We start from the raw sequence: 22,736 nt of genomic DNA, 5'->3' as shown, positions 1-22,736 counted from the left end.
TGACTTCTCATTTGGGTTCACAAAACATAATGAAGCAGCAGTCAAGTCTGGTGTCTGCCTCCTGTATTTCTCTTGGGACATTTCCTTAGCAGGAAGATGTGTTTCTATCCTTTTGAAGGTGGTGTTTGGATAAAATCTAATCCTGTTTAGATGTGATGCAGTTGATATATTAGCACATTGTCTCACTGAGCTTCTAATTTTAATGAAAACATGAAGGCAGATAATTATCTTAAGCTTGCAGTCACCTTGTATTCCAGAGACAGCAAAGCTTCCCAGGACAGACTATCCCTCATGAAGGCAGTTATCTATGAATGTGCAGCCGCATCCTGGCACAGAGGGCATCATTGAGAACCAGCTTGTCTCCTCAAGCAAAGGACTTCCTAGGGCCTGGAAGGAGACTCAGATAATCATCCAGACCATACCTCTACCAAGACTGTCTCATTATGTACACCCCTTGACCCATGCCCATTTTTTTCTCTACTCAAATTTAAAACTCACATAAGTACCTCAAAGATGGACTTGGGGACCACTGGGCCCCTCCATTTGTCCCTTACAACATTGCTATAGTGATGAAATTTCCTCTTTGAACCTCAATGTTACCCAACTCTAATTGGCACATTGAGACAAATTCATATCACATTACAAACAAAAGGAATTTGGAGTAAGTTTACATGAGTCCTCAATTACTTGTAAGTCAATTTGAGTCAAACCTTTTTTGGGGGAGGGTACTTTATCACGTGAACATACCATATAACAAACACCAAGAGGCAGTATACAGAAACACCAAGATGAGCCAACCTTTATGTTAAAACTTGTAAGATGAAGCAGGCACTGGGAAGGTAACTTAGTTGGTAAGTCCAGGAGGATCTGAGTTTGAGCCTAACGTCCACATAAAAAATAGGAGGCACAGAAGTAATCCCAGTGCAGGGGAGGTGGAGACAGGTGGATCCCTGAGGCTCACTAGCCAGTCATCTTAGCCCAACTGGGGAGCCCTAGGTCCTACTGAGACCCTGTCTCAGAAAATGAGTTAGGTATCTCCTGAGGAATGACCTCTGGCCTACACACAGATGAAGTTAAACTATTTTAAAAGAAGTAGAAATCTAAATTTATAACAGACTGAAACAGTAAGATCAGCTTGTTGAGTCAAACTCTAGGTTACATAAAATCAACATCCCTATAAATATCAACTAAAGGATCTCATTGTACAAGTACATCCTATCACAGAGAACTCAGTATAAACAAAGTGGAATCATGAAGGCCCCAGTGAAATGCATGCAGACCAAAAGCTGATGCTTGTTTTGTTAACACAGGCTAATATCCCTCCGTTTTTTTGGTTTTTTGCTCTTTTCAATACAGGGTTTCTTTGTGTTAACAGCTCTGGCTATCCTGGAATTCACTCTGTACACCAGGCTGACCTCGAACTCACAGAGATCTGCCTGCCTCTGCCTCCCGAGTGCTCGGATTAAAGGTGTGACCCCCACTCCCACCCTGTGTGCCCGATATATCTCTCCGTTTTAAGAGCTAAACAAGGCCAGAAAAGTGGCTCAGTAGGTGTTGATGTTTGTACACAGGCCTGATGAGCTGAGTTCAATCCCATGATCCAACCAGGTGGCAGGAGAAAAGTGGCTTCGAGACAGCTTATGGATTACAGCTTTTGTCCTGTTCGTGCATTACAGAGAAAGGGGCAAAGGGAAGATGATGATGCTGAAAGGCAAGGAGGACCGATGAGAATGGAGTTAAAGAGTTAGATTCCCTGAATTTATCTTGAGTTTGACACTTCTAACCTTCACATTATTCATTATGGGGGTGGGGTGCCAAGGCACAAGTGTGGTGGCCACAAGACAACTTGTGGGAGTCAGTTCTTTGCTCCTCTGACCTTCACATGGATTCCCTGGTACAGGGTGCCTGCACAAACACAGCAATGAAACAGCCAATCAGTAGAGCTTATCCATGAGAAGATGAGCCCTTTACAAATGGAATTTTTAAGACGAGTCGTGGTATCCTTTTTTTTTTTTTTTTTTTTTTTTTGGTTTTTCGAGACAGGGTTTCTCTGTAGCTTTGGAGGCTGTCCTGGAACTCACTTTGTAGACCAGGCTGGCCTCGAACTCACAGAGATCCGCCTGCCTCTGCCTCCCGAGTGCTGGGATTAAAGGCGTGCGCCACCAACGCCCGGCGTGGTATCTTATTAAACATACTTTTAGGTTTATTTATTTGATGTGGTAAGTTATGAGTGCCTTACTGTATGTATTATATATGTGCACCACGTGTGTACAGGAGCCTGTGGAGGGCAGAAGAGGGGAGAAGATCTCTTGGAACTGGAGTTACAGGCTACCACGTAGATGCTGGGAACCAAAACCGGGTCTTCTGCAACAGCAGTAAGTGTACTTAACTACCAGGCCATCTCTCCAGCCCCAGGGAATACTATTTTATAGGTCTATAGGGTGATCAGAAACCCATCAGCAAACCCAGAGTGCTGACAGGCCTCTGGAAACCTCATAATCAAATGTTAGCCCTGTTTTTGCCCAGGGAATTTAGGTAATGCAGAGGCATTTTCCCATTCAGAGGCCACAAGAACCTTTTCCACTGACACAGAATTTTGTTGTCTATGGATTACTAGCAAAATGAGTGAACGAATAAAAAAGCTGAAAGGCAAAGGACAGCAGTAGAAAAGTTAGAGTCCTCAAAATTCATCTTTAGTTTGACACAACTTTTTGTTTTGGTTTTTCGAGAGTTTCTCTGTAGCTTTGGAGTCTGTCCTGGAACTCACTCTGTAGACCAGGCTGGCCTCAAACTCACAGAGATTCGCCTATCCCTGCCTCTGCCTCCCGAGTGCTGGGATTAAAGGTGTGCACTACTGCTGCCTGGCACAACTTATAATTTTAAAAATATTTATTTAGTGGGGTGTGTCTTGGTTACTGTGCTATTGCTATGAAGAGACACCATGACCAAGGCAATTTTTTTTCTTTTCCTTTTTTTCTTTTTTTTTTTTTTCAGAGTCAGGGTTTCTCTTTGTAGCTTTGGCTGTGCTCTGTAGAGCAGGCTAGCCTCAACCTGGGACTTCTCCCTGCCTCTGCCTCTTGACTGCTGGGATTAAAGGCATGGACCAAGGCAGTTCTGTAAAGCAAATTATGTAACCAGGCTGACTTACAGTTTCAGAGGCTTAGTCCATTATCATCATGAAAACATGATGGCAGGCATGATGACAGATAGTTGAGCATGTGTGGAGGCTGCTGCTCTCTTCTCAAAATCATGCCATACTTACCAGCTCCCACCCTTGTCTTTCCCACTCGAGAGTTGATAAACCGGCTGTGACCTTGCAGCTCTGTTTCCAACCTCCCCACCCCCACTTCCCACCCCACCCCACTGCAGCTGCAGACCCTACTCTAGCCCAGACCCAAGACAACCTTGAATTGCAACTTTACTTTTATCAGTATCTTGTGATGTAGGCTAGGTGTCTTGCTATCAACACCCCCACATCCCCACCCCGGCCGACTTCAAGAAACTTATGAGAGAAAGAAACCCCTTTGTTCCCTGGAAGTGAAGGGTCTGTCTATGGTGTGGTGCTGTAACTCTCCTAATATCCCAAAGCAGAAGAGAATAGAAGGCTATTTATTTCTCCTAAAGCCCCAGGCATACTGTCCACGATGACTGTTTCTGTTCATGATGCTCTTTTCTGTGACCTGAAGTCCTGCTCTCTTTGAAGGCCTTAGCATGGCCGCCCTATGGCCGTGATGCTAATAATTCTAATAAAACTTAACAGGACAATTTATCTGGCTTACTACTCACAGACTTGTAACATCTTTTAAGTTATGACAACCAGTGTCCTACCATCACCCTCTGCCCTATTTCCTGGAAACAAAGTGTCTCAGTGAACCCACAGCTCACCATTGTTCTGGCTATGCTGGGTGGCTGGCAAGCCCAACATTCCTTTCTCCCTCTACCTGCAGCTCTGGAGTTATTGCCAAGTATGGCCACACCAAACTCCTCATCCCCATCGATGAGTCTTCTGAGCACCAACATCTCTTTTTACATTCAGTCTATAAAACTTTCCTTTTGGACAGGGGTTCATATATATTTCATAATTTCTTATTTCCTTTTCAATTCTAGCTACAGTAGGTTGTACATTCATTATAGTTTGCTTCATTGCCTAGGACTTGTCACTTAGCACACACAAAACATTTATGACAGCAAATATTCCCCTTGAGAAAAACATAAGCTGAACATTCCTTCAAATATTTGCAGGTTGAGTTGCCCTAATTACCAAAGGCAAATGTAACTAAACTGGCAAAGGATAATTCCCCACCCCCTCTGGAACTCTTGCTCCTTCGAGTTTTTTTTCCCATTATTCTCTCTTTTCTTTCCAGAAAATTGCAACCTTCTGTATTAGATGAAGGGATTCCTGTGTGGGATGGGATCTAAGTGCTACTACAGAACTAGTAGTTCTCTGTGTCTCACTCACAGGTGGTTCCTTCCACAGGCTTGTGGGTTTGTCCCACACATGTACAGCTCTGTAAGGGGGCTCAACACAGTGATAACTGTTACAGTGTCGGTGAGGAAGTTACAGACCAGCATGCATAGAAAGCCAAATTAGTTCATTATTTTAGTGACCAAGAGTAGCTAAAGCCTCAGAAAGACTCTTGGTGCTTTAGTTCAGGGGTACAATATTTTTTAAATGATTTTCTTAAATTTTACTTTATGTACATTGATGTTTATCTGCATGTATGTCTGTGAGGGTGTCAAATCCCCTGGAACTGGAGTTATAGACAGTTGTGAGCTACCTGTCAGCTTTTTATTAACCAATGAAATAATACATATTCATAGTGTAGAAAGGGATTGTTCCACAGTAGGGAACCCCCCAAAAACCAACCAAACAAACCAGAACCTCAGAAATGATGCAAGTTTTTGAGGATGATGGGACCTTTCACTGACCAACTTCATGACCCAATGACTAAGATGCTGGGCATTTAACACTCACCAGAGATCAACGTGGGATGGAGCTCTAAGCTTGTTGTCTAATGCCAACGGAGATGAATGGTGTGGACTCATGTGGGAGTATGAAAAGTAGAAGCACACTTTACTAAGAATTATTGCATAAGTCTCTGTGAGTTCAAAGCCAGCCTCGTCTACAGAGCAAGTTCCAGGACAGCAAGGGTTACACAGAGAAACCCTATCTCAAAAACAACAACAAAAAAATTATTGCATAAAAGTGGAAACATGAGAAACTAAGAAAAAGTTAGAGAAACTCCTAGATTGAAAGGGGCTCCCAAGAGGGGAAAAGCAGCCCAACTCCATTGTCTAGGGTTGTTTCACCCCTTAGAGTGATGGCAGAAATTGGATAAAAGCTGAGGGAATTTCTATCAAGATTAGTTAATTCTGACTGAAGAGACAGCTCAGCAGTTAAGAGCCACTTTTTCTGAGCTGGAGAGATGGCTCCATGATTAAGAGCACTGACAGCTCTTCCAGCTCTTCCAGAGATACTGAGTTCAATTCCCAGCCACATGGTGACTCACAACCTTCTATAATGGGATCCAATGCTCTCCTCTGTCGAGCCTCCAGAGAAACATGCAGACAGAGCACTCATATAAATAAATAAATCTTTTTTTTTTTTTTTTTGGTTTTTTACGAGACAGGGTTTCTCTGCATTGTTTTGGAGGCTGTCCTGGAACTAGCTCTGTAGACCAGGCTGGCCTCGAACTCACAGAGATCCGCCTGCCTCTGCCTCCCGAGTGCTGGGATTAAAGGCGTGCGCCACCAACGCCAGGCTTTAAATAAATAAATCTTAAAATAGGTTCGATTCTCATTACCCACATGGTGGTTCACAACCATCTATAACTCCAGTTCCGGGTGATCTGCCCTCTTCTGATCTTCTTGGGCATCAGGTATGCACATTAGTACTTGGTACACAGGCATATGTGCAAGATAAACATTCATCCATAAAATAAAATTTAAAAAGTGAAAGCAAAGCAACAAACAATAAAACAGTAACAAAGCTAGGTTATTATGGGCCAAGCCAGTAGAGGGCCCACATACTCCATGTATTGCCTCCCCCTTCACCCCAGACCCAGAGAGTGATGCTATTCACTAGCCACCCACCCTTTTAAGGGTGGCTGAAGCCTTTTTCTACTTCTGACTTGTGCTATTGGCTGGTGGTATTCAATCTTGCAGGTGTCTTGGTGGCTGCTAATTAAACGTTATTCTCCTTGATCCTACATTTACACAACCAATTTGTAGCTTTTCCGTGGCAGAGAGTTCTATCACAGCTTCAAAGAAGTAGCTGCACTCTTTCTCGTTTACATCATATTGAATTCCTTATCTGGGGGGGGGTGGTCTGATAAGTCTCCTAGGTAGAAACTATTGTTAGCAACCGTCTTTACTTACAACTTAGTCTATTACAATTATCAAGATTGGCAGCAAGAATACATGAAAGAACAATCATGTCTCACAACCGTTCCTCAAGGGCTTCAGGGAGACTAGATGGCTTCTCTTCACTGGCCCAGAGCCTTGTCCTTCCTGTTGTATGTTTAGCTTGGCTGTGTCATCCCAGCTACAAGCTCTCTTACTCATTTCCCTGAGTGCTCTAGACTCTGCCATCTTAACTCTTAATACTTTTAACCTCAGACTCTGTTTTCATTGCAATTTATATGAGTGATTTGCAGTTTTCACCACAGGCCCTTTTCCCTTACTACCTATAGAGAACGAGGTCCTGCATTACACTGGAGCCTTAGCAACTCAAATAAACGGCAAAGACCCAAAGAGGAGGTTGTTGCACAATGTTAGTCCCAGCACTCAGGAGGCAGAAGCAGGAGGATCTCTGTGAGTTCAAGGCCAGCCTGTCCACGGAATGAGTTCTAGGACAGCCAGAGGAACTCTGTCTTGAAAAAAAAAAAACAAGACAAAACAAAAAATCCAAAGAAACTCTCTATCTGGCTACCTCCATCCGTTTTGGGTCTCTCACAGGCTAGCTACATTTCCAGCTTTTGTTGTTACTGTTTTCAGGCCAGAATTTCCCACACAAGTCAGGCTACCTTTGAATTTGCTGTCTCCTGCTTTAGTCTCCTGAGTATGGGTTTACATGTGTAATGCCCAGCTCTCAATATATGCTTGAATAACTCTTTTTTTTCTGCTTGTCAGGAAAGCATTTGCCTAGATAAAAGAAAAAAGGTAAAAAGTCTAAGGGAAATGTTTACATGTAAAAGCAGAAATAGTCAGAGAAGTCCAAGAGAGCTAGTAAATAATTGTTTATGTGTATAAATGTTTTGCCTGCATGTATGTATGTGCCTGGTGACCAAGGAGGTTAGAAGAGGGCATTGGTTTCTGTTCTAGCTACTTTACATTTATCTGGTCTAGAAGTTTTGGGTCCAGATTAGGTGGGGAGGCACTCCTTAGCCTGGGAACATGACAAACAGTCCAATGTCTAGGATACAAAAAAAATCAAAATATATCTATATTAATCTATATATCTATATTAATCATTTTAACAAATAAATCATTTAACAAATAAATCCATTTTCTATCAGTTCTGCACTCTATTCACCATATTTAAGCTTCAGGGACAACTTGGGATCAGGAAGATATGACATGAAGGAAACACTATGTAAACTTGACTACACTTTATTATCCTTAAGAACCGAATATTAGCCAAGCGTGGTGGCATATGCTTTTAATCCCAGCACTCGGGAGGCATAGGTAGGATGATCTCTGTGAGTTCGAGGCCAACCTGGTGTACAGAGCGAGTTCCAAGACAGCTAGGGCTACACATAGAAACCCTGTCTCGAAAAACAAAACAAACAGAACCAAACGTTGTGCAGAGAAATGCAGGATAATCCAATTGGTCATTCATATAAGCTAAACCAAGAAATACCTTTCCCTTCTCAGCCACAAGGTAAACTTGAAATCAACGAGAAGCAAAGTTCCTAACAACTTCAGCACTAATGAATGACATGGTGGTGGGTCAGGGCAGTAGAGACGACAACTACAGTGTCCTCTTTGAGAAGGTCCTTTGCAATTTCCCTCACTGTGTCCAATTTCTGGCAGTTTAGTCAATCCACAAGTTCCTTCCCCTTGGCTTGGAGTGAAGGAAGTAAGTAATGGCCTCATGGTGACAGACCCATTCAGGATCCAGGGGCCTGCGGTCATCGGGAATGAGAAGGTCCCACGGCGACAGGCAGCCTGATTGTTCACAACTGACCTGGGCAATTTTGAAGTTGCGGGGGACTGCTGAGAGTGAGGGGGACGCAGCCTACGCAGCCGCCGGCCGTACCGTGTGGGGACCGGCAGCCTCGGACCTTCGCCTCCCGCCCTCGCTCGCGCGCGGCACTCCCCACTGCATCCGCCCTTCCACTTTCCCTTCCCGGTTTTCTGAACCCCGAGGTCCGCAGGGCCTCTCGGCTTAGCCTCCCTAACGTGACGTGACCTAGGAGAGGGCCGCCCCTCCCGCGACGTGACGTCATCACGCCGCGCGGCTGACGAGCCTGGAGACTGGAGTACCACGGAGACTGCTCCGCAGCGGCTGGTCCGGGCGGCGGCGGCGCCCCGGCTGCTCGGCCGCCTGAGAGCCCTGCGCCCAGCCCCTCCGCTCGGGCGGCCACGGAGCCCAGGTGAGTGGCTGCGGCAGTGACACCCGGCCTTCCCCTTCTGCCCTCAGCCCGAGGTGCGGCCTTCCCCCAGCCCTGGTGACCCCCGGGTCGGGCGAAGACTCGGTTAGCGCTGCCTTCTCTGCTTCCCCGGAGCAGCGCCTGCCTGCCCCGAGAGAAGGTTTCACCTGAAAGGAAAGAATTCAGCCGAGAAACAGTTAAGGCGAAGTTTATTTAACAAAGCAAAGCTACACACTCCGAAGATTGGAGTGGGCTTTCTCGGAAGGTAGGTGGGAGCAGCGCACTGGGGTCTGCGTTGTGGATATTAAAGAAGTTTGTTTTTTTTTTTTTTTTTTGAGAACTGATTGATGTGGTGCATGGTATATTCATGCATGGAGGTAAGATGACACCCTTTCCCTCACAAATTATAGTGGACCTCATGTTCTCTTGTAGGGCACCCCCACCATTTGATCTTGAAAAAAAAAATCAAGGTGCTGGTGTCGAAACCGCAACACATTGTAAAGAAGCCAGAATCTTTTTGCAATCCCTTCTTGGATAATGTGCATGTTGGCAATTCGTTAAGTACTCCGATGCCTTGGTTTCTGATACAGTGGGAATATCCCAAACGGATGCTTCTCCAGAGAGGTGCCGGCTGACCATGGGAAGGCTTAGTGCAGTTTGGTTGGTTTCTTTGGTTCTGGCATGTGTTAAGTCCCCACCTAACTAGGAGACACAGCTACCAAGATACAGATGCAGTTTTCCATTACTGCATATCTAACTCCTTGCCTGCTTAGGTCTCTTTAAGTCTTGATGGTAAGCTTGGCGTTAGCAGGGGAGAACGACTTTTTTTTTTTTTGTCTTCATTTTAGTCTTTTAGAATTTGATGCCCCTCCCCCCATTCAAAATGGAACCCCTCTATTCAGATATTAGCAGAAGTTCTAGAATATGGGGTTTCTGAAGGGTGAAGGATGTGCTCAGGAGGTTTGTGCTGGGAGGAGGGTTGCTAGCCTGGGATTACTGTCAGTTTTGACACCAACCTTAAGTTCCAATGACAGGCTGAGCCCTGCCTGTAGTAAGACACCAGGAAAATTTCGTAATCTTCAGACACTTACTGAGAATTCAACAAATCCCTAGAGTTTCTTGGGGCTCACAATTGAAACTGTGTTGACTTAAGGAAAGCTTTTAAAAACGAATTTACTTTAGAGAATCATCCCCTTTTTTGTAAAATAAAGGCTGTGGAGTTGTTGGAGGGTGCTTTTGATGTAACTAAACAAAAGATAAGAACTTAGAACCTCAGTTTTACTTTTCAAAGTTATGATTGTGAACTTTGGAAGAAGAGTTTCTTTACTTGGTTCATTTTGGGAAGTAAAAGATTGTTCTCATAACCATCTCCATCACATTCCCCAGGAAGCGTTCTGATGAGGAAAACAGCACTACTAAAGTCTGTCCACTCAGGAAAATATTCCTCACATTGCTTTTCATAATTATTCAACTGATGCATACACGTGAACTTTGGGGTTCTTGTCATTCTCTGATACCCATTGGGAACTGCTTCCAGGAATCCACAGATACCGAAATCTATGCGTGCTGGTCTTTGGCTTGGCTTTTAGAGATGGAGCGCAGGCTGGCCTGGAACTCATTGTGTAGACTTTGGTGGCCTCCAGCTTGCAGCAGTCTGTTTTCCTGAGTGCTTGAATTAGGGGGGGTGCACCACAACACCCGGCTCTGAAGTCATATGGAATGATATGCACAGTATCTGCATATACTCCATGCATACTTTTTGGATTTCTTATACCTAAAACAATAAAATGATTGTTTTGTATTGGCTGATTTTATGTCAGTGAGACACAAGCTATGGCCATCTGAGAAGAGGGAACCTTGATTAAGAAAATGCCTGCAGGAGATCAGGGTGCAGTCAGGTTGGTAGGGCATTTTCTTAACTAGTGATTGGTGGGGGAGTGCTTAGCTTACTACTGTGCTGCCCCTGGTCTCTTAGTCCTGTGTTCTGCAAGAAAGGCTAGGTGGGTAGTGGTAGTGCACTCCGTTCACCCTGGAACTCGGAAGGGAAAGGCAGGCAAATCTCTGTGAGCTGAGGCTGGCTTGATCAGGACAGCCAGGGCTACAACAGAGAAACCCTGTCTCAAAAAAGAAAGAAAGAAGGAAGGAAGGAAGGAAGGAAGGAAGGAAGGAAGGAAGGAAGGAAGGAAAAAGAAAGTAGAAAAGTAAGTAAATTGAGCAAGTCATAAGGAACAAGCCAGTAAACCTCCCCTCCATGGCCTCTGCATCAGCTCCTGCCCGGGAGTATCAATTCCCACCCTGTTTGAGTTCCTACCTCTGCTTCCCTCAGTGGACTGCGACTGTGACTGGATATGTAAGCCAAGTAATAAACCCTAAATTGCCTTTTTGTTATTGTTGTTTGTTTTTCGAGACAGAGTTTCTCTGTGTAACCTTGGCTGTCCTGGAATTCACTCTTTAAACCAGATTTGCCTCAGTCTCAAAACATTTGCCTACCTCTGCCTCCCAGGTGCCAGGATTTAAAGGTGTGTGCCACTACGCCTGACTCCTAAGTTGCTTTTTGATCCTGGAGTTTTATCACAGCATTAGTAATCCTGACTAAGATAGTGTTATTTAGGGAAAATAATAAAAGTCTGTATATGTTAAAAGTCAATACTTTACTTTTTGAATGTTTTGATCCTTGCTTGGTTGAATCCAAAGATATAGAACTAGTAGAATTTGGAGGCAGAGGAAGTAAGTTATTTAAGTTGGTATTAGCTAGATTGTGGTGTAATGGTGCCAGGGGTCAGGCATGCTCTGGACTTGTGGAAGTTTGTGTTTAAGGAAACCCTTTTTGAGTTCCTTAATTTGTAAAGCTAATTGTGTATTCAGTTTCCCACTTCTTAAATATGATCTCTTTTCTCTTATAGCTGCATCGTCCAAGGATTCCTTTGTTCTTTCTCTAAGTGCTTGATGGGCGGCATTATGGCCCCCAAAGACATAATGACAAATACTCATGCTAAGTCCATCCTCAACTCCATGAACTCTCTCAGGAAGAGCAACACCCTCTGTGATGTGACCCTGAGAGTAGAGCAGAAAGACTTTCCTGCCCATCGGATTGTGCTGGCTGCCTGCAGTGATTATTTCTGTGCCATGTTCACTAGTGAGGTAAGTGCAAGTCATTGTTCCATGAGTGAAATTCATGTATGTAACCTTGTAGTTCTCTTATTTCAAAGAGCAGAATAGCATGTGTTGGTGATTTGGCTGAACTCTCTGGCCAGCTAAGTGAGTGTTCCTTTCCTTCTTGTTTGTGTCTTCTGAGGGGGCTGCTCAGTCACAGATGATATATCCCAACAAAGCTCATTCTTTGATCAAGAGTGTAGGACCAGCCGGGCGTTGGCGCATGCCTTTAATCCCAGTACTTGGGAGGCAGAGGCAGGTGGATCTCTGTGAGTTCAAGGCCAGCCTGGTCTATAGAGCTAGTTCCAGGACAGTCTCCAAAACAATACAGAGAAACCCTGTCTCGAAAAACCAAAAAAAAAAAAAAAAAAAAAAAAAAAGAGTGTAGGAGCCCTGCCCTGTTAGAACTTCCAAACAAGCTACCAATAAAATATAAATTTGAAGCCAGATATAGTGGCTCACACTTATAATCCCAATACACGGGAAGCAGATTTGGAGGACCACCATAAATTCGAGGCCAGTCTAGGTTATAGAATAATACCCATCTCAAACACACTCAGCAGGAACTGGAGAGATGGCTCAGGGGTTAAGAACACTGGCTGATCTTCCAGAGGACCCAGGTTCAAGTCCCAACACCCACATGGCAGCTCACAATTGTCTAGATCCCACACCCTCACATAGACATACATGCAGGCAAAACATCAACGTACATAAAAGATACAAATAGCCGGGCGGTGGCCCACACCTTTAATCCCAGCACTCGGGAGGCAGAGGCAGGCGGATCTCTGTGAGTTCGAGACCAGCCTTGTCTACAAGAGCTAGTTCCAGGACAGCCTCCAAAGCCACAGAGAAACCCTGTCTCGGACCCCCTTCTCCCCTAAAAAAAGAAAATGAGTGTTCCTTCCACCAGTGTAGATTTCAGGGTGATTTCAAATGAGGAGAAGGGAATTTAATGAATGGTTATGAAGTATTAACTTAGACTGAAGTGGTAGCACATGCCTGTAATGCCAGCATTGAGAGGTGGAAACAGGAGGATCAGGAGTCAAGGCTAGCCTCATGGTGAGACCCTGTCTCATAAAAACAAAAACAAGGGCAGGGGATATAGTTTAATTGGTCAAGTGATTGCCCAACATACACAAAGCTACAAGTCCAAGACCATCTTGTCTGTATACCGAGTTTTAGGCCATTCTAGGCTGTATGAGACATTTTCTCCAAGAACAAAATTAATTAATTAATTAAAAAAACAAAACAACAACAACAAAAGAAGACCAGCAAGATGATTCAGCAAGTAAAGATACTTTCCATCAGACCGGATGGACCCACTCTCAGTCCCTGAGATCGACAAGGTGGAAGGAGAGAACTAACAACTATGACCTGTGTGTGTGTGTCTGCATGAATTTTATGTGTGTCATGTTCAATCAGTTGTTCTTAGGGTCCAGAGGTCATCAGATCCCGTGGAGTGAGAGTTACAGTGGTTGTGAGCCAGCTGATGTGGCTACTACAAGAGTAGTAAGCACTTTTAACCATCTTCAACTCTCCGGTTTGGTGTGTACATCTGTTTTTGAGACAGAATCTTACTATATAGCCCCAAGTTGACCTGAAATACTCCGTCTTTCTGCCTCAGCCTCCTCAAGTACAGAGATTATAGGCGTGTGCCACTCATGCTTGGCTATGATAAGACTCTTTAAAAGATATCTCTAACCACCAGTATTTTCTTTAGTTAGGACCCATCACCATAATGAAGAGGTAGTTGCCAGAACGGGATAGGAAAGAAGTATCATAATAACAACTATATTCATGGACCCTGTTACAGTGTCATGTTTGTCATTTACTCTAGGGGTAAATGTTACCGTTTCATTTTACATATGAAGAAGGGTCTCACTAAGTGCTTTGTCCAAGGTCACAGAGCTTGAGAATGTTACACACAGATGGGCTTTGCCTCTTCAGCTTGTGACTATAAAGCTTCCTTCTTAACTCCCTTGCTCAGGCATAAGGCTGATAGGAGAAATAGAAAGCTGCCAGGACATTCTGGCTAATCCAGGCTAATTTAAAAACTGTCTTGAATAATACAACAGCTCAGATCTCTAGCCTGAGCTGTTCTCTATGATGCCTGTCCCCAGAACATTGGCATTTAGCTGGGTAAGGGGTGTTAATCAGAAGTTCTGAGCTGATTGTACATGAATGTCTCGTTTGCTGTTGTCTTGGAGAAGTCTGTCTGCACTGCTTATTCAACATTGAGAAATTTGTAGAGTCTTGGAAAATAACTCATCTCTTCTCATACATGATTCTTCTTTTGTTTTCTTTTCTTTTTTAAAGAGGGCTTTTCTGTACCTATCCTAGAACTCCTGTAGACCAAGTTGGCCTTGAACTCAGAAATTTACCTCCTTTACCTGGGATTAAAGACAACATGTACCACTAATTTTATATATGGGATTGGTTTTGTAGAGAATGTTTTTTGTCACTCTCTGGGCTGTTGGACAAATCAAAGATGATAAAGCCATTTAGTTACTAATGGAAGTACATAAGAGTGTTGTAATAGGAGTGTGTGTGTGTGTGTGTGTGTGTGTGAGCACATGTGGGTTCTAGTGTGTTCATCCTTTTGAGGCCATTGACAGAAGCCCTCAGTCACCCTTCTCCTTACTTTTTTTAAAAAAGATTTATTTAGTTTTTAATGTTCTAGTTTCATTTTTATTTTATTTTTGAGACAGGGTCTTTTAGTAAAGACAATGCCTGCCAAATCTTTTTTTTTTCTTTTTCTTTTTTGGTTTTTTTTTTTTTTTTTTTTTTTGAGACAAGGTTTCTCTGTATTGTTTTGGAGGCTGTCCTGGAACTCGATCTGTAGACCAGGCTGGCCTCAAACTCAGAGATCCACCTGCCTCTGCTTCCTGAGTGCTGGGATTAAAGGCATGCACCACCAATGCACCAACACCTGGCCTTTGTTTTTCTTTTAATTAATTTTTATGTAAACTAAAAACAGTCTATTTTACATACCAATCCCAGTTCCCTCTCTCCTATCCTCCCATTCCCCTCATGGAGGGTGATGCCTCCAATGGGGGATCATCAAAGTCTGTCACATCATTTGGGGCAGGACCTAGGCCCTTCCCTGTGTGTTTAGGCTGAGAGAGTATCCTTCCATAGAGAATGGGTTCCCAAAGCCCATTTGTGAACTAGGGATAAATACTGGTTCCACTGCCAGAGGCTCTATAGACTGCCCTGCCCTCCCAACTCACACCCACGTTCAGGGAGCCTGGTTTGGTCCCATGCTGGTTCCCCAGCTGTCAGACGTTCTGTGAGCTCCCACTTGCTCAGGTCAGCTGTTTCTGTGGATTTCCCAGGCATAGTCTTACCCCCTTTGCTAATCACTCCAGCCTCTCTGCAACTGGATTCCAGGAGTTCAGTTCCATGCTTAGCTGTGAATCTCTGTTTCTGCTTCCATCAGCTACTGGGTAAAGACTCTATGATAGCATTTAAGGTAGTCATCAATCTCATTATAGGGGAAGGGCATTTAAGGTAGCCTCTCCACTACTGCTTAGATTCTTAGTTGGTGTCTTCCTTGTGGATCTCTGGAGATTTCCTTAGTACCAGATTTCTTGTTAAATCCATAACGACTCCCTCTATCAAGGCATCTCTTTTCTTGCTCTCCTTCTCTATTCTTCCCCAGTCTTCCTGATTCCTCATGTTCTCCTTGTCCCTTTTCCAGGGGTCCATCCATGTATGTCTCTCTTAGGGTCTTCCTTGTTTCCTAGCTTCTCTGGGGTTGTGGATTTTTGTTGTTGTTTAAATATTTATTATGTACAGTGTTCTGTCTGCAAGCTAGAAGAGGGCACCAGATCTCATTACAGATGGTTGTGAGCCACCATGTGGTTGCTGGGAATTGAACTCAGCACCTATGGAAGAGCGGGCAGTGCTCTTAACCACTGAGCCATCTCTCCAGCCCCTCTACCTTACTTTTGAGACAGAATCTCTCAGAGTCATAGGATCTGCCTGTCTCCGCCTTAAGGCCTGGGATCACAGGTGCACATCAATGTTTTGAAGAACCACCCAACAGCTGAGTTGTATCCTGATAGACTTTTTTGCCCCCACTTTTGCATTTGCTTTTGATCTTGTTTTTGTTTTAGGATGTCATAACACAGCCTAGAGCAGTTCTAGTTCAGACAGTTAACAGAAGAGCCTTTTACAGTGATCTGCATGTTCTTTTTCCATCCAGATGTGTCCTGAGGGCAGATGAGTGGAATATGTAGCTATAAACCTCAGAGTCCTATTATCATCAAATTGACTATTTCTATTTTAGCCACACATGGTGGCAAATGCCTGTAATCTCAGCCCTCAGAAGTCTGGGGCAAGAGGGTGGCTACAAGTTCAGGGACAGCTTGGGCTACAAACTGAAAGCCAGATCAGCCACAACTATAGCGTGTGGGTGGTAGGCAGGAGAACACAGAAAAGAGATAATGTTTTATCAGAAAAGCACATAGATACTAGTGGCAAGTTTATGAAACTTTTGTATTCTGTTCTCTACAGCATCTATGTTGGTTTTAATATGGAATCAGGCTGTTAATTATTCTCTAAAAATTTTTGATATTCTACTGTTCACTACTAGGGATACAACCAACCGCCCACTCTATTTGCAGATTTACAAATACATAGCATACTTGCTATATACACATAAAATAGATGATAATTTAAACATTTTTATTTTTATTGTATGTTTATGAGTGTTTTGCATGCATGTATGACTATGCCTTTTGTGTGTGACTGTTGCCTATGGAGGTCAGAAAATGGCATCAATCCCCTGAAACTGGTGTTGTGGATGATTGTGAACTGCCATGTGTGCTGGGAAGTGAACCTAGGTCCTCTGGAAGAGCAGCTAGTAATACTCTTTACCAATGAGCTGTTTTTCCAGCTCCAGACTATTGTTTTTAAAAGATGTATATTTAATTAGTACCAGCATCCCTTTGAGCTCTTAGGCTTAGATTCTGTCTTTATTTTGTGGAATTAAAAGTACCATTCTTTTCTGCCTCGTGAATTTTCAGCTTTCAGAGAAGGGGAAGCCATATGTTGACATTCAAGGTTTAACTGCTTCTACCATGGAAATCCTGTTGGACTTTGTATACACAGAAACAGTACATGTGACAGTGGAGAATGTTCAAGAACTCCTTCCGGCAGCCTGTCTACTTCAGCTGAAAGGTACAGTTGACAAAAGGTATCCTTGTTCCTGACACATCAGCTCTGGAAGTGGTTTTCATTGATGTAAAATTAATCGAGACTTTCAGAGGCCCAACTATAGAAGCATGACTTTCAAATCTCTGAGCATGAAGTCAGATGTATTTCAGAACAGTGCAAAAGACTCTCTCCAAATATGAGTATTTGGCTCTTGGAAAAGAAAATGTTTAAACTTTTTCTGTTTTTGAGAATACATAAGAGCCAGGTGTGGTGGCTAACACTAGTAGTCCCAGCACTTAGGAAGCTGAGACAGGAGGATTGTGTTTCAAGCCAACTTAGTCTACAAAATGAGACTATGTCTCAAAACCAAACCAAAGGGCTGAAGAGATGCCTCAGTGGTTAAGGATGTGGACTGCTCTTCAGAAGGACCTGTGTTTGAGTCCTAGCACCCACTTGGTGGCTCACAACTATTTGTAACTCCATTTCCAGGGAATCTGATGCCCTTTTCTGGGCACCAGGTAAGACAATGGTCTACAGATATACATGTAGGCAAAGCACCCACACACGTAAGATAATTACATAAACAAAACAGAAGAATGGAAAATACAGGAATTTCCTTAATATATACATGCATACATACTTACATAATATTCATGTACGAATTGCCAAAAAACTGATAGTGTTCATTGCCTACAGAGATACTGTCTACTTATTTACCTTGTCATTAGGTGACTATGGGCATGGAGAGGCTAAGGGAACTCTTCATATAAACCATTTTATATCTTTAAGTCTTCGAATCATGTGAAATATCTTAAGATCTTTATGTTTATTTTTATTACTTTTTTTTAACGTGTGTAAGTGTTATGCTGGAAAGTAGGACCTTTGGTGGCCACAGAGGTCAAAAGAGGGTGTCAGATCCCCTGGAACTGGAGTTACAGGCAGTTGTGAGCTGCTTTCTGGATGCTGGGAACTGAACATAGGTTATCTTCAAGAGTGACAAGTGCTTTTAGTGGCTGAGTCATGTCTCCAGTCCCCTTGTTTGTTCTTGGTTTTGTGTTTTTGAGACAGGGTCTCATTACATAACTGTGGCTGCCTCCAACACTAGCATAGCCACCTGCCTCTGCTTCCCAAATGCTATAATTAAAGACATGTGCCACCATGCCTGGCTGAAAATACTTACTAGAAAAAAAATTTACCTAGCACTTGTGAAGGAGAGGCAACATAGACTATATTGGTAGACCATGTCTCCAAAACAGTAAATAAAATAAAATTTAAATCGATGTATAACAGTTTAAAATATAATTTTCACTGTTTTGTGTGTACGTACTTTTTCTTTGTTTTGGTTTACACTGTATAGAAAAGACTGCCCTGAGCTGTATCCCTGGTGTTCCTAATTCTGTCGTCTTGCCTCAGCCTCTTGAGTACTAGGATTGCAGTTGTGGGCTAGGACAACTAGCCAGTCTGTTTCTTTTTTTTTTAAGATTTATTTGTTTATTTATTACATGTACAGTGTTCTGCCTACGTGCCAGAAGAGGGCACCAGACTGAATTGTAGGTGGTTGTGAGCCACCATGTGGTTGCTGGTAATTGAACTCAGGACCTCTGGAAGAGCAGTCAGTGCTCTTAACCTCTGAGCCATCTGTCCAGCTCCCAGTCTGTTTGTTTTAACCTCCATTTATGTATATCTACATAAATGAAACATTCTTGCTGTTACTTGTTTTGTTTTAATCAAGTCTCACTGTGTAGTCCAAGCTGTCCTTGAATTTATGATCTTTTATAGCCTTCTGAATGCTGGGATTACAGGAACAAACCATTATATCCGGTCTACATTCTCCACTTGTAATATAAGATTGAAGTAAAGTGTTACAAAATTAAGAATTAAGTTTATGCAAGATGTTGTGGCACACACCTTTAATCTTAGCACTGGTGGGGGGGGAGGGAGAGAGATGCAGAAAAGTATTTGTTAAGTTTGAGTCCAGTCTGGTCTGCATCATGAGCTTCAGGTCAGCCAGGGTTACAGAGTAAGACCCTGCCTCAAAAAAAAAAACAAAAAAAAAAAACAACAACAACAACAACAAAAAATGAACTGAGTTCATGCACTGTACTTTTTCTTTTTTCTAGTGCCAAGGATTGAGGCAGGGCCTTGTGCGTTCTGTTAAGCCACATCCCAAGCTTCTGTTCTGAATTTCCCAGTTAGAGAATTAGGGCATTGTTTTCCTTCACTGGAGGGCTTGTTTGTTTTTTGAGACGGGGTTTCTCTAATGTAACACCCCCGCCTGTCTTGGAACATGCTTTGTAGACCAGGCTGGCTTCAGACTCGCTAGAGATCTGTCTGCCTCTGCCTCCCAAAGTTTGTGCCACCATACCCAACCTCACAGGAGTTTTAAAATAAATTTGATATAGGGACTAGAGAGATGACTCAGTAGTTAAGAACACTTGTCTCCCAGAGACACTGGGCCGATTTCCAGCACTCTCATGGTGACTCACAATTGCCTTTAGGTCCAGTTCTAAGGAATCTGACAAGTATGACCTCCTTGGGTACTGCATGCCATGATGCATTTACATACATGCAGACTTAATACTTACACACATAAAATGAAAATCAATAAATCTTAAAACAAAACAAAAAATCGTTATGTAGAGAGTAGAAAATAAGAACATTGTAAATTAGTTACTGCTTTTAGATTGGTTTTGGTAGTTAAGAGTTTACAGCTTCTGATGGTGCGAATGTCCTTGAAACTAGGTAGGATTTGCTATACTCATTTTAAAGGTGAAGCAGAGCAGATAATAAAGGGTTTTTAGAAGTGACATAGTACATAAGACAGAAATGTTTGAATGCCTTGACCATACATTTTCTAACTTATGTGTTGAGGTATGGAGCCAGTGTTCTGATAACATGTAGAGAAGGCTTCACACTTGGCCACATATCCTAAAGTCTGCTCACTGCCTGTGTTTGTCCTAGGTGTGAAACAAGCCTGCTGTGAGTTCTTAGAAAGTCAGTTGGACCCTTCTAATTGCCTGGGTATCAGGGATTTTGCTGAAACTCACAATTGCGTTGACCTGATGCAAGCAGCTGAGGTTTTTAGCCAGAAGCATTTTCCTGAAGTGGTACAGCATGAAGAGTTCATTCTTCTGAGTCAAGGAGAGGTGGAAAAGCTAATCAAGTGCGATGAAATTCAGGTACAGCTTTGGCTTGGTGTTATGGTTTCGTTAAAACTGAACCATTATAAAAATTACAGGGCAGGATGGAGTGGATGTGTCCATATTATGACTTCATAATCAAATACCCAGATTGGTGCCAAAGGTTTTAATTTATTTGCACATTTATGGGGGAAAAAGATCTTCCCCTTTTCTTTATCAAACATTTATTCCAGCAGTAAACAATTAAATCAGCAGAAATTGAGCCTGGTGGTAGTGGTGCACGCCTTTAATCTCAGCACTTGGGAGGAAGAGGCAGGTGGATCTTTGTGAGTTCGAGGCCAGCCTAGTCTTCAAAGAGAGTTCCAGGACAGTCTCTAAACCTACAAAGAAACCTGTCTTGAAAACCAAAAAAAGGAAAAAAAATCAGCAGAAATTAGAAATTAGGTATATATCTATGCAATACTATTACCCACTGGCTGTGTAGTACTGTTTGTTGTCTATAGGTATAGTTAGGCTGAAAATGGGATGAAGAATCCAAAGAGGTCTAATAGATGTCTTTGAAGCCTTTAGTATTAATCTCCAGTGGACTAGATCTTTAGGTAGTAGCTTCTAGAAAGGTACTCAGAGAGAGCCAAGTCCTGTGTCATATGTACTTGTTGAGTTCATTTCTCCACTGGAATATATCACCAAGCTTCTGTTCCTCAGTTTATATCTGAGACGCATTAGAAAGCATCAGGAGGGCTGGAGAGATGGCTCAGAGGTTAAAAACACTGACTGTTCTTCCAGAGGTCATGAGTTCAATTCCCAGCAACCACATGGTGGCTCACAGTCATCTGTAATAAGATCTGGTGCCCTCTTCTAGTATGCAGGGACACATGGAAACAGAACACAGTATGCATAATAAATAAATTCTTTTTTTGGGGGGGTTTCAAGACAGGGTTTCTCTGTATTGTTTTGGAGCCTGTCCTGGAACTCATTTGGTAGACCAGGCTTGGGCTCGAACTCACAGAGATCCACCTGCCTCTGCCTCCCGAGTGCTGGGATTAAAGGCGTGCACCACCACCACCACCACCACCACCACCACCACCACCACCCAGCAAATAAAATCTTTAAAAAAAAAAAAGAAAAAAAGCATCAGGATTGGTTTAATGCTGTTATAAGCTGTAGGAGAGTTTGCTACTTAGAGAGATTCTATGGCCAATCCAAGCATGCCATTACATACCTGTAATCCCAGTACTGAAGAGGCTGCTGCGGTAGGAGGGTGAGCTTGCCTTAGCAACACAGTGAGACTTTGTCTCAGAAAAAAGGCAAAGCATCATAGGAGAAAAGAAATTCTGTGTTATGCTTTGTGTAAAAAATGGTTCCTGTCCTTACTGACTAGAAATAGATTTTTATGTTACAAAATAAAAGTTCTAAGTGTACTTTTATTGAATTTTAGCCAACTTTTGGTATACACCTTTCTTCAACAACAGTTGTAAGGCAAACCTGACAAGAACATCTTGGTAAATTGTTTGCATCTAGAGGGGAATTATTCTCCATTTGACTTTCATATCAGCCTAGAGAGACTCTGTTAGAGATGCTGCTGAGTCAAGCCTGTGCTGGTCTTATTCTGATGCTGCTGCACTTGCATCCTTGTGCGGCAGTTAGCTAGAACATTATGACTCTCCTTTTTACATTAATTCTTTCTTTCTATTTATTTATTTATAGATAGGGTTTTCTGTGTAGCTCTGGCTGGTCTGGAATTGACCAGGCTGGCTTTGAACTCAGAACTGCCTACCTTACTCTCAAGTACTGGGATTGACAGTGTACCCCACAACACCCAGCATGACTCTTCTGGATTTGTCTGTGTATTAGAAAATACAGTGAAGGTAGCAATTGCTACTGTTAATAATAAATAGTACTTAGCATCTACTATTAGTTATTTTGTCAGAGGCTTATTGAGTACTTACAGTGGAAAATCCCTGTCCCTTGGTACATCTCTTTCTCCCTCCTTCATACCTGTACTAGGCTTTCTTTTTGGGGGCCACCAATCAGCTCCCAAGTCATGACATGGAGACTTACTATTAGTTTTGAGTGCGTAGCCTTATCTTAGCCCTTATTTTAATGTTTCTCCTTATCTACCTTTTGCCTCAGTGCTTTTTACCTTCCTTTCTGTATGTCCTCTGTGTCTACTGGCTGGCCACAGGCATCTTCCTCTTTTTCTCCCTCTTCTCTGTTCTTCTCTCCTCTCTCAAGCTTAGATTTCTCCTCTTATTTATTCTCCTTGCCCTCCAGCCCTGCCTATCCCTCTACTGCCTAGCTATTGGCTGTTCAGTTCATTATGAGACCAATCAGGTGCAAGGTGAAACAGCAACACATCATAATTAAACAAATACAGCATAAACAAATGTAATACATCTTAGCAGTTAAAGTAATATTCCATAGCATAAACAAATGGAACATATCTTTACATAGTTAAATATTCCACAATACCCCCTCATCTTTTATTTTTTGTGTGTTCCATGTTGGAATTTGGAATTAGTAGGTCTTGGGCTAGCCAGTACTCTACCACGGAACCACCCTAGGCCCAGCTCTTTTGGATGGCATCATTCTTGGTGCTTCCACCTGACTTAATCCTCACAGCTGTCTCCAGTTATCATCCAGTTGACTCAGGCGAACCACTGTACCGTCATAAGTTGTAGAGCCAGGA

At 42.9% G+C, this 22,736-nt stretch overlaps 1 protein-coding gene across 2 annotated transcripts in view; it reads left to right on the top strand.

The window, feature by feature from the left end:
• Positions 1–8,446: 8,446 nt before the first annotated feature.
• The window catches only part of Klhl12 (kelch like family member 12), a 36,619-nt gene continuing 22,329 nt past the window's right edge, over positions 8,447–22,736 (top strand). The window contains exons 1-4 of one of the 2 annotated variants that reach the window (XM_040737792.1): positions 8,447–8,597; positions 11,498–11,735; positions 16,778–16,931; positions 19,869–20,086. In XM_040737792.1, coding sequence (XP_040593726.1) covers positions 11,541–11,735; positions 16,778–16,931; positions 19,869–20,086 — 567 coding nt within the window. In that variant the 5' untranslated portion in view covers positions 8,447–8,597; positions 11,498–11,540. Of the gene's footprint in view, positions 8,860–11,497; positions 11,736–16,777; positions 16,932–19,868; positions 20,087–22,736 lie in introns of both variants that reach the window. The other variant, XM_040737791.1, reaches the window with a different exon arrangement.

Source organism: Mesocricetus auratus, unplaced genomic scaffold, assembly GCF_017639785.1.
Source record: "Mesocricetus auratus isolate SY011 unplaced genomic scaffold, BCM_Maur_2.0 Super-Scaffold_100676, whole genome shotgun sequence".
NCBI classification, from domain to species: Eukaryota; Metazoa; Chordata; class Mammalia; order Rodentia; family Cricetidae; genus Mesocricetus; species Mesocricetus auratus.
The sequence above is the reverse complement of the archived record's forward strand: the minus strand, read 5'-3'. Positions and strand labels throughout refer to the sequence as shown.